This window comes from Labeo rohita, chromosome 3 (assembly GCF_022985175.1).
Source record: "Labeo rohita strain BAU-BD-2019 chromosome 3, IGBB_LRoh.1.0, whole genome shotgun sequence".
NCBI classification, from domain to species: Eukaryota; Metazoa; Chordata; class Actinopteri; order Cypriniformes; family Cyprinidae; genus Labeo; species Labeo rohita.
The window spans coordinates 33,206,649-33,224,017 of NC_066871.1; the positions used below are offsets into that span (position 1 = coordinate 33,206,649).

At 33.8% G+C, this 17,369-nt stretch overlaps 2 protein-coding genes across 2 annotated transcripts in view; one reads left to right on the forward strand and one right to left on the reverse strand.

Annotated features, from left to right (window-relative positions):
* helz (helicase with zinc finger) overlaps positions 1-4,944 on the reverse strand; it is a 79,844-nt gene extending 74,900 nt beyond the window's left edge. The window contains 2 exon segments of the mRNA XM_051101150.1: positions 477-683; positions 4,857-4,944. Coding sequence (XP_050957107.1) covers positions 477-665 — 189 coding nt within the window. The 5' untranslated portion in view covers positions 666-683; positions 4,857-4,944.
* A 1,843-nt stretch (positions 4,945-6,787) lies between these two features.
* pitpnc1a (phosphatidylinositol transfer protein cytoplasmic 1a) overlaps positions 6,788-17,369 on the forward strand; it is a 109,843-nt gene continuing 99,261 nt past the window's right edge. Inside the window, exon 1 of the mRNA XM_051105926.1 lies at positions 6,788-7,440. Within this exon, the coding sequence (XP_050961883.1) occupies positions 7,393-7,440 (48 nt within the window). The 5' untranslated portion in view covers positions 6,788-7,392. The remainder of the gene's footprint in view (positions 7,441-17,369) is intronic.

The following is a 17,369-nucleotide window of genomic DNA, read 5'->3' on the forward strand; positions in this document are numbered from 1 at the left end:
ACTGAAGATTTTTTTCAGAAAATTAACATTGAAGCAACCTGCATAACAACAATTTTCTTGACGTTTTGACTTCGTAGAGCTTTAGAGCACAGCAAATGTTATAATCAAACCTTTCACCTGAGACAATAAATTCAGCAGACACGTTTTATCAGTTGTTTGACTCTTGAACCTAGTTGTTTACAGAATAACAATTAAGTCCGCCCTCAAGCTCATCTTCAAAGATAGTTTTATTTATTTATAATTAATAACACGCCCGTTTTTCAAAGTGATGGGCCAGGAAATGAATGTTAAGTTTATGAATGTTATGAATTGTTAAGTAACAGTGACAAAATCTATAAGGTGCATGTCTGATTACTGTCTTAAATTTTAAGTGCCGCTTCGTCACTTACATCTTCATAAATGGCACAAAACAGCACAACAATTGCCCAAGCACTTCAGTAAAAACAAAATGATATGAAGCAGAAGCGCAGCCTCACCAGCTGGAGCCGTGCTGCTATGCGGAAGAGCAGGGCACGCTTTCGGAGGAAGGCCGTGCTGGGGGTCGGGGTCCGGGGCCCCATGGCCAGCAGGGCTTCTGTGCTGTGAGCCACTGCCGCCTCATACTCCTGCCTCACTAATGATCCAATGGCCTCGTCACATGACTTCTGTGGCCTCCTGTCCTCCATGACTCTGGGACAGAGTTTCTGTCAAGGGAGATACAAAGGGTTAAAACGCCTCAAAACTGCTATATATGAGTAGCAAACATCTGCATTTGGACATTTTTGTTTTTGCACAGTTATATGGTGGCCCTAAAGAGCATTTGGACACATAAGTCTTTTAATAAGATGGTGGTTTATTGGATGAACACTTGCTTGGAAATATTGTTATACATGTGATCCTGGACCACAAAACCGGTCATTTTTTTTAAATAAGCTTTCCATTGATGTATGGTTTGTTAGGATACGACAATATTTGGCTGAGATATAACACCTGAGGGTGCAAAAAAAAATCAAAATACTGAGAAAATCGCCTTTAAAGTTGTCCAAACAAAATTCTTAGCAATGCATACTACTAATCAAAAATTAAATTTTCACATCTTTATGGTAGGAAATTTACAAAATATCTTCATGGAACATGATCTTTACTTAATATTCTTATGATTTTTGGCAAAAAAAAGAAAAATCAATCATTTTGACCCATACAGTGTATTTTTGGCTATTGCTACAAATACACCTGTGCTACTTAAGACTGGTTTTGTGGTTCAGGGTCACATATAATGCTGTAATGTGTCTTTTAATTTGGAATCAGGCCGTCAGTCTATATTATAATTACTATTCAAGGCGGAGACAACTATAAAAGCAGCTGAAGACACAAAGAAAGTATGTTTATCTTTACTGAAACTTGCTGAGAGTGCGCTGAACACATAAAATGGCATTCAAATACACATTTTCACACCGGTTGCACTGGTTTGTGCAAATACTGTTGTAGTATGGAGTCATTTTTCCTTTTCTGTAATAATTAGGTCACAGCTGTAACGTCCATCTGGGCTGAGTTAGCTGAAGCTGCTGTGAACGCTTTTTCCACATTGTTTTTTTTTTGTTGTTGGTTTAAGTGAATGCTCCAAAAAGTGTATTTCATGCAACTAAACCGAAATCCAACCCACTAATCTCACAGAAAATATTATATATCTACTGATGACCATCATATGAGCAGACAGCAGAAAAAGTTCAGCTATAATAACACTTTAGTTGTGGGTATAACTTTATACTATTCAATTAAAATAAGAGTCAATTAAATAAAATTACTACTGCTCTAATATTTTGGGGCACTTCATGTTTTATTTGTTTATTTTTTTTTAAAGACATGTACCATGGCAGTATGTATTCATTTTTTTTTTTTTAAATATATATATATATATATATATATATATGGGCTTTTTACGCCTTTATTTTGACAGGACAGCAGATTTGACAGGAAAGCGGGGTCAGCAAAAGACCTTGAGATGGGAATCAACACTATATTTTGGTGTGCTAACCACTAGGCCTGTCACGATAACAACTTTTTGTTATCAGATATATTTACCCAAAAATAATTGCAACAAGCAACGTTGTCATTTTAAGTCCATTTTATACCACTGAATATATAACATTAGACCTACACGCTTTCAAATGACAACAATCTTTAATTCACTAGAATATTTCGATAATGGAATTTAAGTTTCAAAACATTAGATACCTTAAAAAAACTGAATAAATAGTAAATATGTTCTAACAAAAAGTGCAAAGTAACAAGTAGAAAAAAGAAAAACCCTTTTCTGTGTAAATTAAAGGTGCACACTATTGCTGAAAAACACAATCTCTACTTAGCAGTCAGATGTCCGTATGCACAAAAGCACAGATCCCTAAACAAGGCCAAAATTTAAATTTGGACTAGCACCTCATGACCACACCACGTTAAATACGAGTAGCTGCAAAAAACAAAGGTGCAAGTGGAATGCAAAAACATGGTGACATTAATTTTATGTAAATATAATGGGCAACATATTGCGTGATCAAAAATTACTGAGGTCATGTATATATTGTGCGATAAGTCAATATATTGATTATTGTGACAGGCCTTCTAACCACGAGACTAAAATCAGCTATTTATTATTTTTTACATTCAAAAATGCAAGTAGAAATGTACATTCAGCACATGGTATATATCAAAGTACCATAGTATTACTATCACTGTACAATGACACCACACAGTGCTTTTTGTAAGGGTTACAAACATTAATTATCATCAGTATATATCGTAATAAAGTGCAGTAAAATAATCAGTAATGTAATCACTTTGCAAATGTGATACCAAAGTTAATATGATTATTGTTACTAGTGTAAAATCATATATGTGACTCTGGACCACAAAACCAGTCTTAAGTAGCACTTGTTGCAATAGCCAACAATACAATGCATTTTCTTTTATGCCAAAAATTATTAGGATATAAAGTAAAGATCACGTTACATGAAGATATTTTGTAAATTTCCCACTGTAAGTATATCAAAACATAATTTTTGATTAGTAATATGCAATGGTAAGACCTTGATATTAACTCAATATTTAGATTTTTTTTTGCACCCTCAGATTCCAAATATTTAAAAAACTGTATCTCACCCAAATATTGTCCTAACAAACCATACATCAGTGGAAAGCTTATTTATTCAGAGAATTGACCCTTATGAGCGTTTTGTGGTCCAGGGTCACATATGGGAAATCTACTTCAAAGTAATCGTCTTTGTTATTTTGTTTTCTTTATTTGTTTATTTATTTATGGACAACGGTCATTAAAACATACGTAGTTATTAGATTTACTGCGGGAAGAATAACTGTAGCTCAGTCACGCTGAACAATAGAAATGAAACCATTGTGCGTATTATTCTTACTTATTGTTTTTTTTAGAGGTTACTGTCATTCTGGTCCCTAAATATGCAACAGTTTTACATAGTTGTAAATATACAGCTGCTTTTATTTTAAGATTCATTTTGTTTTACATTATTAAAGTAATGCAGCCTGGGGCTGCAAAGATGTGCTAATAAACTGAAAACTTTATCAACTTCTTACCATGGTACAGCAAATAAAATTTGCTATTGAATTATTACGTAAAATAAATAAATGTAATATTTAACATTCTCTGGTTACTGATCTGTTATGTATTAACTTAAAAGTAATGTAACGATCTATCAAATCAACTACGTCCTGCAACTAGTAAATAAAGTTTGTGGAAAAACTGCTTAATGCAAGAATCAATAAAATACTCATACAGTGCCACATCATAAACTTGTAGCATGATATAAATAACTGTATTGCTGTTGATATTTGCATAATGTCTAATTTCCATGTATAACACACAGCCTGAACAGCGTCCCTCACTTCCACACACAGAGAATGGGACTGTCAGATATCACAAACACAATAACACACAGTCTTCGCGAACCAACATCTAATTAACCTCCAGCACACCAAACAAGGCAACAGAGCCTCAGTAAAATATATAAACACTCTATATTTGGATTCCGGGTCAGTTAATAATAGATGTCCCGTCTGAGTGCGAGTGTGTGGCCGCGTCTCAAAAGCTAGCGAGCTGCCTACCCAGACAACATCAGTGGGCATTGCAGACGCGTTCCAGACGTTCTGCTCTAGCGTTCGGGTCACAAGTTCAAGCAGTTCGATTAGAACGTGCGATTCGAACGTTCGAAAATGGTTCACGGCGCCCAAACGTGATGCCTAGGAAGGCAGCCCGCTAGGTTTTGAAACACAGCCACTGTGTCCATCCAGAAGAACAACAACAACTGCGTGTGTGTCTCCACATCCGCGCAAATACACATAGAATCAGTCCAAACGCGCGGTGATGCAAGACATATGATTACAGGACGAGCAAAGCGGTTGATAAACACGATTAATCATGAGAGGGGAAGGTTATAATGTGTGTATGTGGACTGCGATGATCGCTGCTCTTATGGCCTTGAGTTCCAGCCGCCCCCGGACACACAAATTCATATTATCCTGCAACATTTACCAAACAATCTGCACTGAATCTCACTCACGTACACCCTGCACTCATGCATCTGTCCGTGTGCGTGATAAACGCCACAGATGTGAGGAGAATATCGCAGTTGGACGCGAATATCTTTAGCTGCTAGTCAGTGTAGCGCAGCTACGATCAGGCCTTTTCATCATCACGTTAATCGTGCAAATGCGCGCCGCGGTATTTCGCGTTTTGACGCGCGTAATACACGAGCTGACAGCCGCATCTGGATGTCGGGATCGACGGCAGGCAGAGGTGAGGAGGGTGAACGGTGCACGGCAGGAAGGTGTTAGAGGAAGTCTGCACTTACCTAGCTTTACTTTCTACGCCATCTTGGATCCACTTGTCAGCCTGTCGCAGTGCATTATGGGTCAAATATTTCTGCGCACTGCTTCCTGCCACCGCAGAATACACACTCACTACAGGACTCTCTTTAGAGCGGCAATTTAGCTCTTTACTTACAGGGCTCGCAAATATGAGGGTCCGCTCTCCCAAGACCTTCCTAAAATATAAAGGCAGCTGCATAGTTTCAGGTAGAAAAAGACGTTTATACTGAGTTATGTAATTACTAATAACTCACTATGAAATAAATAAATAAATGGCTTTACATAGTCAAATAAATAAATAAATATTTTATATAGTTAAAGTATGTATTTAAAAAATATTTTATATAGTCAAAGTATTAATGAATGAATAAATAAATATTTATTTATTTTATTTATACTTTGACAGACTATATAAAACAATTTTATTCTCTGACTATATAAAGCAGTTTTGTATAGTCAAAATACGTATAAATAAATAAATAAATGGTCTTATATAGTCAAAGTATTTAAAACAATTAAAAATAAATAGTTTAATATAGTAAAAGTATGTATGTATAAATAAATAAATGCTTTATATAGTCTGTCAGAGTACAAATAAAATAAATAAATTGTTTTGTTTAGTCAAAGTACGTATAAATAAATAAAGGTTTTATATAGTCAAAGTATAAATAAATAAATGGTTTTATATAGTCAAAGTACAAAAACTTAAATAAATAAATAGTTTAATATAGTAAAAGTATAAATAAATAAATAAATGGCTGTATATAGTGAAAGTATAAATAAATAAATAAATAAATGTTTTTTATAGTCAAAGTAGCCTATAAATAAAATTAAATAAATAGTTTTATATAGTAAAAGTATGTATGTATGTATGTATAAATAAATGTTTTATATAGTCAAAGTATGTATAAATAAATAAATAGTTCTATATAGTCGAAGAATTAATAAAGAAATAAAGAAATGGTTTTATATTGTCAAATATATATGTAAATAAAAAATAGATTTATATAGTCAAAGATAAACAAACAAACAAATAAATAAATGTTTTATGTAGTAAAAGTATAAATAAATAAATGCATGGCTTTATTACAATCAAACTTTTATATAGCCAAGGTATGAATAAAAAAACAAACAGATATGTATTATTATAAATAATAATAATAATAATAATAAAGATAGATAGACAGTCAGACAGATATTTTAAAATGTAATTTATTCCTGTGATCAGCTGGAGATAAGCTGATTTGTTATAATTAGTGTTCAAACTGTTTTGTTGTTAAATAAATAAATACTTTTTTTTAAATTATTATTTTCTATTATGCTCACCAAGGGTGCATTTATTTGATAAAAAAATACAGTTAAAACAGCAATATTGTTAAATATTATTAAAATCAAAAATTGTTATATTGTAATCATTATTAGGTAGGTAAGTAGATAGATAGATAGATAGAGAGAGAGAGAGAGAGAGAGAGAGAGAGAGATTTAAATGGAATTTATTCCTTTGATCAGCTGGAGATAAGCTGAATTTCTTATTATTATCAGTGTTCAAATCTGTTTTGTTGCTTAATAATTGTGAGAAATAAATTTCTTGTTTCAGGATTCTTCCGTGAATTCAAAACGTACCAAAAAAAGGTTCTATTATATCAAGTAAGTAAGTAAGTAAGTAAGTAAATAAATGTTAGGATTTTTACATATATTTTTTTATTTTTATATACTTCTTTTATATTGATATTCATTTATTTAATATTTGTCACAGTAGTTTACATGTTACAGTGCATATATGTGACCCAGTCATGCAAACTCACAAACAAACAAACAAACAAACAAACTCTTTCTCGCTGGGTTTACTTCTGCGTTTGGTGTGTGATACTACAGTCACTAGCGCCGCCAGTCGCTTGAAGTGGGTATCGGTCGATGAAAACATTGTGATGCGTTGCGCCACACCGCCACAGTGTGTCTTTCTCCTTGCAAACTTAACCATCCCGCGTTAGCGCAGCGGAGTGAGCGACAGCTAAACAACATCTCTCATCTCACCAGAAGAGGAAAACAATGCCACTAACTGCAGGTGCACCGAGTTTACTCTGAGATCGACACCAACCATCGCTATATCATCTATGTGGAGCAGCGGGACGGGACAGGTGCACGGAGTACAGGGCTACATTGCAAAGAAGACAACAGCACAGACCCGCTTGGTTTTAAAGTTTAAAACCGCATAAACACCAAGACGCTGCGACGCTCGTCTTCTCCGCTGGATTTCGGGCGCGTTTCTGGCGCGTTTCCCTGTGCGTAAAAACGCAGGAGCATCGGCAAATTCCAAGAGTGAATTCATTACAACATCACACAAGCTGCGCGGGCAAGTGTGCGCTGCAAACACAACAGGAAGAGCGTTTCTTCACAACTGCACTGATATTTTCCATCTTTATATATGACAGCTCGTGGTTGCATCCATCACCAGATGGCTGAATTGATTTAGATGATCACTGGCACTTGATCTAGCGTGGGAATCATAAGGAGAGGACAATGTTGATGAAGGAATACCGGATATGCATGCCACTAACAGTGGAAGAGGTAAGTTAAGGGAGTTTATACTTAATAAATAGATGAAAAACAATCAATTCGATACATCCAGTAACTCATTTGTAGATGCAAATCAGAGTGGCGTATTTACGCCAGTGACTTTATATGAGTTAAATATTTTTTTTTTTCGCATAGTTTAGTTTCATTTATTCCAGTTTTATTGTTTGTAACTTTTCCCTTTTTCCCAAAGAAACTGCGTAAATCCATAATTAAATCCACTTGGTGGTGCTGTGGAACTTTCCGTTCCCGTTCCTTTTTGGCTGGGATTGGAGTTGTTGTTGTTCATTTAGTGCGGTTTTGACATTGTTTATGTACTTTTTTTTCACTGGAAAACAAGATGTGATGATTCTTTGACAAACTGTTAAGTCACTGGATGAGTACGTTTTTTATAACGACTCATTTATACATAATGGAGCAGTGCAAAGTGCCTTCCAAACCAGCTCGTTTACTGATAGAGATCTACATGATCTTTTATTTTATAAAGTAAATGAAAGATTAGCTCTGTTTCAATTACATTACACTGGTTTGTTTGCATCCACAGGAGCTGTATCCTCACACAACCCCTAACAGTATTATAACAGATAATGACTTGTATATAAAACCAGTCAGTCCAAAGGAAATGGGACATTAGGAATGTCTGAAAAAAAACAAACAAATATAATCATATTTGGAGTTTTGCGGTTTTAGTGTATGTCTACACTACCAGTCAAAAGTTTTTGAACAGTAAGATTTTAAATGTTTTTAAAGAAGTCTCTTCTGCTCGCCAAGCCTGCTTTTATTTGATCCAAAGTATAGCAAAAACAGTAAAAATTTGAAGTATTTTTACTGTTTAAAATAACCGTTTTTTATGTTTTAAAATGTAATTTATTCCTGTGATTTCAAAGCTGAATTTTTAGCATCATTACTCCAGTCACATGATCCTTCAGAAATCATTCGAATATTCTGATTTGCTGCTCAAAAAACATTTATTATTATTATTATGTTTAAAAGAGCTGAGTAGAATTTTTTGCACAGCATTTATCTGAAATATAAATCTTTTGTAACATTATAAATGTCTTTATCATCACTTTTGATCAGTTTAAATATATAAATATATATATTAAATTAAATATATAAATATATATATGATATATAAATAGATTTAATGTATAAACATAATATATTTTTCTTAAATATATCCATGCATGTTTGTGTGTTTATATATACTTTATAAATATACACAGTACATACATGTATTTTGTAAGCAAAAACTTTTATTCTGGATGTGATTCATCGTGATAAATCATTGCACAGCACTATTCATTTCTATAATTTGTTTCTCAAAAAAAAAAAAAAAAAAAAAACACCTGACTTTTGTACGGTATAGCGTATAATGTTACAAAAGCTTTTTTTTCATATAAATGCTGATATTTGGATCTTTCTATTCATCAAAGAATCCTGAAAAAATGTACTCAGCTGTTTTAAATATTGATAATATTAATAATAATAAAAATGTTTCTTCAACAGCAAATCAGCACATTAGAATGATGATGCTAAAAATGTAGCTTTGATCACAGGAATAAATTACATTTTAAAATATATTCAAATAGAAAACAGCTATTTTAAATATTCAAAATATTTTAAAATATTACTGTTCTTGCTGTATTTTGGATTAAATAAATACAGGCTTGATAAGCAGAAGAGACTTCTTTAAAAAACATTAAAAATCTTACTGTTCCAAAATTTTTGACTGGTAGCGTACGTTAAATTCGAGGTCATATTTATGTTTGCGCACTCCTAAAAATTGACAAAATTAACTTATTGGCAGTTATAAATGTGATTAACCCTTCGATATGTTTCAGTGTGATATTTGAAGAAACACATCAGTGGTTTAGGTCAGTATATAATGGAAAGTGTCCTTCATTAAAAATTAATGGAAAAAGTAGGTGATTGTGTATATGTGACCCTGGACCACAAAACCATAAGTCATAAGTGTCAACTTTTCAAAATTGAGCTTTATACATCATCTGAAAGCTGATAAATAAGCTTTCCATCGATGTATGGTTTGTTAGGATAGGATAATATTTGGCCGAGATACAACTATTTCAGGATATTGAATCTGAAGGTGCAAAAAATTCAAAATATTGAGAAAACCACCTTTGAAGTTTTTCAAATTAAGTTCTTTGCATATTACGAATCAAAAATGAAGTTTTGATATATTTACAGTAGGAAATTTACAAAATATCTTCATGGAACATGATCTTTACCTAATTTCCTAATGATTTTTGGCATAAAAGAAAAATCTATAATTTTGACCCATACAGTGTATTTTTGGCTATTGCTACAAATATACCTCAGCGACTTAAGACTGGTTTTGTGGTCCAGGGTCATATATATTCATTACATTAGAAATGTTGACCGTTATTACGGGACTATATTAGAAGCAACATCTCAATGTTTTTAATGTGATCTAAACATTGAGAACTACTATCAAGCCGATTTCTGTTCCCTCTAACTATGGTACGAATATAGTAGCAAATGCATATGCGCATAAATCTGCATGTGAAATCGGTTGACTGAATGTAACTGTAATTGGACAGAATGGATTTGAGCAGAGACTATCAGATCTATCAGCGCTTCTTAAGTACAACACGAGAGTAGCTGCTGTCTTCCCGTCATGTGGCTTTGTGCATTTGCAGCCCATCTGCTGACTGACACCACAGATGTATTTTGTGTTCAAGCAAGCTGCACGTTAAAAAGCATCATCGTTAATATCCATGTTTAATACATCAAGGTACCCATTCATACTGTAAACAGAGGAAGCAAAAACCCAAATTAGTCTAGCATTCTGATGTTTTTGTTTCTTTAACAGACTTGATTTCATTTCGCTAAAGGGAGAGGCATAAAATATCATTATAAAACAATTACCGTATTTGTGATGTGTTTGTGTACACGGGCCTGTGTTTTAATAAGCGGTAACAGCCATCTGCAAGCGTTCTGGATGATTGATTTACCTAGCAACGGCTGAGACTGGTAGTTAAAATCTGTTTGATCAATTAAAGGTCTCATGAGAGGTTACTGAGCTGATAGCGTGATTACAGGTCATGGCATCCCAGATGTCTTCAAATGTCTGTTGCATCTAACAGCCTCGTGTTGACTGCCGTCAAGGACATTTTCCTGGCTCTTGGAAACAAGTGTTGCATATATCTGAGTTGCCCTTTCTGTAATGAACGAACATTTATCGTAGCATTTATCGTCCTTGAGTGATAAAGACCTCTAAGTCACCTGCCAGACTTAATTAACTATAGATAATCAGCTGTGGAGGGATGCCAGAAAAATGACTGTGGTGATAAAATTAATGCACTTCTCCTGAACCTTGTTTATTTTTTTATTGTTTGCAATTTTATGCGCTTCATCCCTACACACAAAAAAGGAAGATTAGTGGATGAAGACATTGGGTATGTGTTTTTTTTTTTAATCGCAATTAATCGCATCCAAAAAAAAAGTTTTTGTTTACATAATACATGTGTGTATACTGTGTATATTTATTATGCATATATAAATAAACACACATACAGTATATATATATATATATATATATATATACATATATATATATATATATATTTTTTTTTAATATTTACATGTATTTACATGTATATAATTATATTCATATAACTGGTATTAATCATAAATATTTTTAATATACACACAACATTTTTTTCTTAAATATATACATGCATGTGTGTGTATTTATATAGACATAATACATATGCACAGTACACACACATATATTACGTTAACAAAAACGTATATTCTGGATGCAATTAATAGCGATTTTTCCTTTTATTTGTTTACTATATTTAGATATTTTAGATTTTTTTTTACTGCAATTTTATTTTTTAACTTATTTTATTATTAAAACAAATTAACTTATATATACTAAAATATCAATAAAATTTACTGATGTCAAATGTGCAAACAAGTGAATAATAAAACAGCATATAGTGTTTAAATATTTATACATAGTTTGGTGACAGTATAAAAATGCAATGTAAAAAATGCTGTACAGATGTACTAGTTTTATATCATTTGAAACTACAGCAGCAAGGAAGATGCATGCACATTCATTTGCATTATTTTAGGATTGTTCATATATTTTATATATATATATATATATATATATATATTTTAATCTGAAGTAGCCTAATTATATATATATATATATATATATATATATATATATATATATATATGATATGAACAATTCAGTGAGTCACTGAATCAGTGAGAACAGCTGGAATCGGATCAGTCCAATTTGCATATGTTTGGTGTTTTTTTGTGATTGTAAAGAACAATTAACTGAAAAGCAGTTGCTGTATACTGTATAACAAAATACATGTCATTTGCTCTTATGTTATAACAGTTCTTACATTGTGTCAATTTATTCAGTTAGAGTCCAAACTCCATCTTTACACTGCAGGAAACACAGAAGCGGCATCTAAAGTGCCATTAAATGTATTTGTACAGACTGTTTGATGCAAATATACAAATAAGAAATGTTGTGAAAAATGCAATGGTACTTTTAAATATGAAACCAAACCACCAGTAGGTGGCGGCAAATGACTGTTAATGAGTGAGTCATTTAGTCATTTATTCAACCGATTCATTCAAAAAAAAAGAGGCAAGTGACTATTTCTATGAATGGATTACTGAATCATTGACTCAGTTGATTTGTTCAAAAAAGTGAATTAATTTAGCAACAAAACTGCTGTTTAGTCGAAAAACGCACAACAATTCTGCTGTGGCTTTGATTTGAAACTACTTTTGTCAACAACATTGAGAAAAAACATCAATATTCTGTCTAAAATGTTTAACTTTGTTTTCTGACCTACTATTGTATAAAATCAGGTGCATCTCTAGTGGATATTTTCTTTTAATTTCATCGCTGTTTAGGAGAAAGCATTGTAATATTAAAGATATCTCAGTTAATTTGACTTTACTACAGTGATAGCGCTGTTAAAATATCTAAATATTGATATTAAAGAAGGATATAGTCGTTTTGTTTTGTCAGTTTTGTTCAGCTCTGTTGCAGCAATTATTATATCTCAACTTTGAAATAAATACAGTAACATCTTTATTAGGTGAGAAATTGAGCCATGACCAGCTGAAGCTCAGAAGCTTCACAGGTGAAAGGAAAGATGCTTTCTTTGCTTTAATTAGACGTTTTTCTGCTGAAACTCAAGGTTCTCTTAATAATGGATTGTAATGACTTTCATTAGACACTGAACAGATGAGTCTTCACTAATTAAGGGCATAAATAAGCTTCAGGATTTTACTTGAAAAGCTTGTTTATGTTCCCGCACAATATGTGGTTTGAAAGCATGTACTCCAAGTTGCCATTAAAAGAAAATGCATCTGTTTCTAAATGCATGTTATTGATCTTACTATAACTAATTCATCCGTTTAATCCAAAAGTTGGTTTGACCTTGAAATTTTTAATCAAAATGTCAAAGCTTGATCTTCTGATGAAGTGACAGACTCTCTGCAGTGACTAAAGACTTGATATATTCTGAAATTTTAACTAAACCATCCTCAACAGAGCCATTGTTTTTTATGTTTGTGGAACGCTCATGTGAAGGGTTGCCATGTCTACTTAATCTTAGCGTTTTGGGCTTGCTTATAAAACGATTATGTTTATGGAGTAATTAAAGTAGGCAGGTGCAGGTTACGATAATTCTAGTCTCTTTTCAATAGAAAGCATTTGGATTTATTATGGTTTATGTTCTAGTTCTTGTTTAGCAAGATCTGGCAACACCAAGGAGTTAAGGCTCATAACTCTTATTTTGATTTTCTTGTACCACACATACAGAAGAACATAAAACTTAAAACATAAAACTAGTGAAAATGAAAATGAAATGAAAAGATTCGATTGCCGTATTAAATTTAGACCTGCTCACATTAAATCATTTTATTTTTACGCGTTTTTACAGCGTTGCGCATTATAACCAATCACAAACGACTCTGTTGAGTTTAGAATGCAGTGGCCAATCAGAGGCGTTCAGAACAGTCATTGCTGAAACCTGGAGTTTTTGTTTAGATTGAACTTGCGAATTCCCTCATTATAAGCAACAAGGTGCAGAGGTACGAACTATGTAAGTAAGAGATTCATTTATCATACAGTGTATGGACAGCTTCATTGATTATAAGAGAAGTTATGAGTGCTTAAACACTAGCTAGACTGACTGTGCTCATTTAGAGTGCGTTCTTTCACTGCGTGATTCAGGATACAGGGGCAGAAAATGTATGTTTTTTATTTTTGCTCTATTTCGCCAACAAAAGAATCATTCCAAACGCAGCCACTGCACTGTTTTGCGTCTCTAAACAACATGAGGGTGTTTCGTTCCTGAATGAATCAAATGATTCGGTTCAATTTATTGTGACTTACTGACAGCTACTGGAGGTTGTAATTTCATATTTAAAGTACCTTTTCGTTTTTTTAAAATAATTTTAAATATCAGCATTCAACGTTTTAGGATTAAAATATTAAAACATTTTTCATGCAATTTTAACCGCAGGTTAAATGCATTGATGCCTTGCATTAAACAGTGGGTAAATACATCTAAATGCCAGTTCAGATGCAGCTTTTGTGTTTCCTCTATATTGAGAAGATGAATTTTGTTGATAATGATTTTATTTGTGTGATAACAGCCTAAAATGTCTTATTATTCTTAGTGACTTTATTAATTAAATATAAGAATTTGACGCAAAAGATAATGCACAAGATGTATTTCAGAAAAAATAATGGCTTTATAAAGGTTAAAAAATGCCCACAAAAGGTAAAAATCACTTTGAAAATATTAATTTCCTCCGCTAGATATTTAGTTCTTCTTTGCTTAGTGATTGTATGGTACACCTGATTCCCTGATCATCGTAAAATAAGCTCAAAGATAACACGGACAAGACAAAAATATGAATCATATTTATATAAGGTTTATTTTGTTGGGGCGAGAGCTTTGACACAATTCGAACACTGCTTTTAGTCCTTGTAGTCGTTTAAAAAAAAAAAAGAAAAAAGACAGAGCTATTTATTCATGACTCATCCTGCACTGCACTTTTTTTTTTTCCAAATGCCATCTTTATTTACTTTATTTACATTGTCATGTTTTTCCCAAATCGGTATGACTTTATTTCTTCAGTGAAACACAAAAGGAGACATTTTGAATAATCTAACTAGTCAAAAGAAAGTCCTGCAGGTTTGAATCATCATGACGGAGAGGAAATCTGGATTTATTTCGGTTCCGCGGGGGGATCAGCAAGCACCGAGTGCATCATCATCATCATCATGCGCTGTCAGCACCATCCTCCGTTTCAGCAGTGTCTTTTTTTATTTGTGCGCTTATTCTTGGCCATAGGCTTCTGGATGTGCGTCTGAATGCGTCTGTCAGTAGCTGAAGCAGTGATGACTTGAGGGCGGCTGGTTTCCTACATTACTCAGATTCCTTGTGCAACCATAAGACAGAATTCGTCTGAGCTGCATGTTGTGTTTTTGGATACTGGCCTCCATCATGGGATGCTGGTGTCACCTTCTTAAATAACTTAACCAGCAATTCTCTCTTGGTCAACCAGACTGTCTCGTTAACATAGTTTGGCAACTGTGGTTGCAAGTTCCATCACTGCCAACGTGTTTCAGTGAATCTGTGTTTCCCAAAACTATGGAAAGTTTGCAAACAGCATCACAACCTTGTGTGGTTGAAGCCAGACGCATTAAATTTACGAGTGTCTGCTTATAGGAAATATAAGGTGAATTTAGTATAAATATAAGTAGTATGAATGAAATTCAGGTGCTCTGTATACGCCATGTTGTTACTGTTCACTTCACTGCCATTCATAAATCCTCTCCCACAGCTTCAGATGGGATAGTAAAGAGTCCATTGAATGCACACTTTATAATGGCAGAAGTAGCAGGTCATCTGGGTAGTTTTTGCCTACTTTTCGAACACTAGGAATTCAGACTACTCTTTTGGCATGCTATATAATAGGCAAGAATGCGATTTTGAGATGCAGTGATGGACTTAAATCCTGCTCTTGAGTAAAAAAGCAAACAAATATGCAGTACAGAGTACTACAGACTTTATCTCTCATTCCATATACATTCACTATATCTTTCAGTTTGTCAAGAGATTGAAAGTGTTTTGAAGTGTGCTTGTGCTGTATTACCCGGAGGACCTGTATTTAGGGTACGCTTACACAACAATGATGTACTAAAAATGGAAAAGTTTTTCCTTTTCTATTTTGAAAAGCCTTGTGTACAGACGACAACATTGCCAAAATGATCCCCATTCGATCTACAAAAATGACTAAAGATGCTGTATTAGCTCACACGGCGACTGATAATGTATTTGTGTTGTGTTTATTAATGTTTTTACATACATACAAGTTGTGATTCGGAGACGTTTGTTGGTCCAAATAAAGAAGGTACAGACTTATCTTTCATGGACAAGCATTGTGTTTAGTGAATCTGGCGTTGAACTCGCCAAGATTAGAGAAGCTGTCCTCGGTAAAATCATGAGCACAACAAAAGGTTTGAATTGTACTGCTGTGGTATCGTATAAAAAAATTAATTTTAACTAATGTTTCTTCACATCGTCAGCAATGAAAACAAAACAAACTCGCTTTGACGGCACAGAACGCAGTGTCTTTTCAAAATGATGTAAACACACTAACTAGCGGAAGTGTTTGTGGGCAGGTCAGACTGGTCGTATTTTGCGGCCAGGTGGGGGTTATGCTAATATGTTACCAAGTGACCCAAATCGGTAGCAGGTAGAGGATTTGAAAATATGACTACTTGTAAGGTGGTTCAGAGTTGACTCTGTCTTTTGAGAGACGTATCTTTGTTTAATGCACTTTTTGGCTATTGCCAAACGATTGCTTAAGGATTGCTACATCACGAACTGCAAAAAAAATATTTTTTGAAAACCCATATGTGACCCTGGACCACAAGACCAGTCTTAAATAGCACGGGTATATAAAAGGCATTGCATGGGTCAAAATTATCGCGTTTTCTTTTATGCCAAAAATCATTAGGATATTAAGTAAAGATCATGTTCCGTAAATATATCAAAACTTAGTTTATGCCTTGCTAAGAACTTCATCTGGACAACTTTAAAGGCGATTTTCTCAATATTTTGAATTTTTTTTTTTATTTGATTTTTGCGCTACCTCAGATTCAATTTGACCCATCGATTTTAGCCATTAGATGCGGACGATCACCAGTGTATTTAAACTTTCACCCCTTTTCATTCAAACATCCTCAGATTCCAGATTTTCAAATTGTTGCATCTCGGTCACATATTGTCCTATCCTAACAAATCCATATGTCAGTGGAAAGCTTAGATTTCAGGTGATGTATAAATGTCAGTTTCAAAAAATTGACCCTTATGACTGGTTTTGTGATCCCTGGTCAGATCTGACCTGCTTTTTAATGACAGTCCTATTAGGGGTGGGAGAAAAAATCGATTCTCCGATGCGTTGCGATTCTCTCTTCAATGATTCTGAATTGATTCTGAATATTTCTTTGGTCGACGCAGAAACAAGCAATTGACATAATGTGTCGGGGGGGTTTGGGGGGGCTTAGCCCGGCCTGTGACATCCTAAAGCCCCCCCTGCAATGATCTGAAGAACCGACTCCTTCACCCCCGGAATACAATTTTAAATGCGAAAAGCTAAACCGAATGCGATTTTAGTGGAGGGGACTGGGTCAACACTTGATTATAAGACAAGACTAAAAGGTTCTGTCATTTGCTTCACATTGCGAGTTTTCATAATGCTCTTTATGGGATATTTTTGGCTGAATAGCCTAATGCATTTTCCCTGCCTAGCCGGCCTGCCTGTATTTTCATAAATACAGAGTTTTCAATTTGTGGGTAAATACTGTTTTT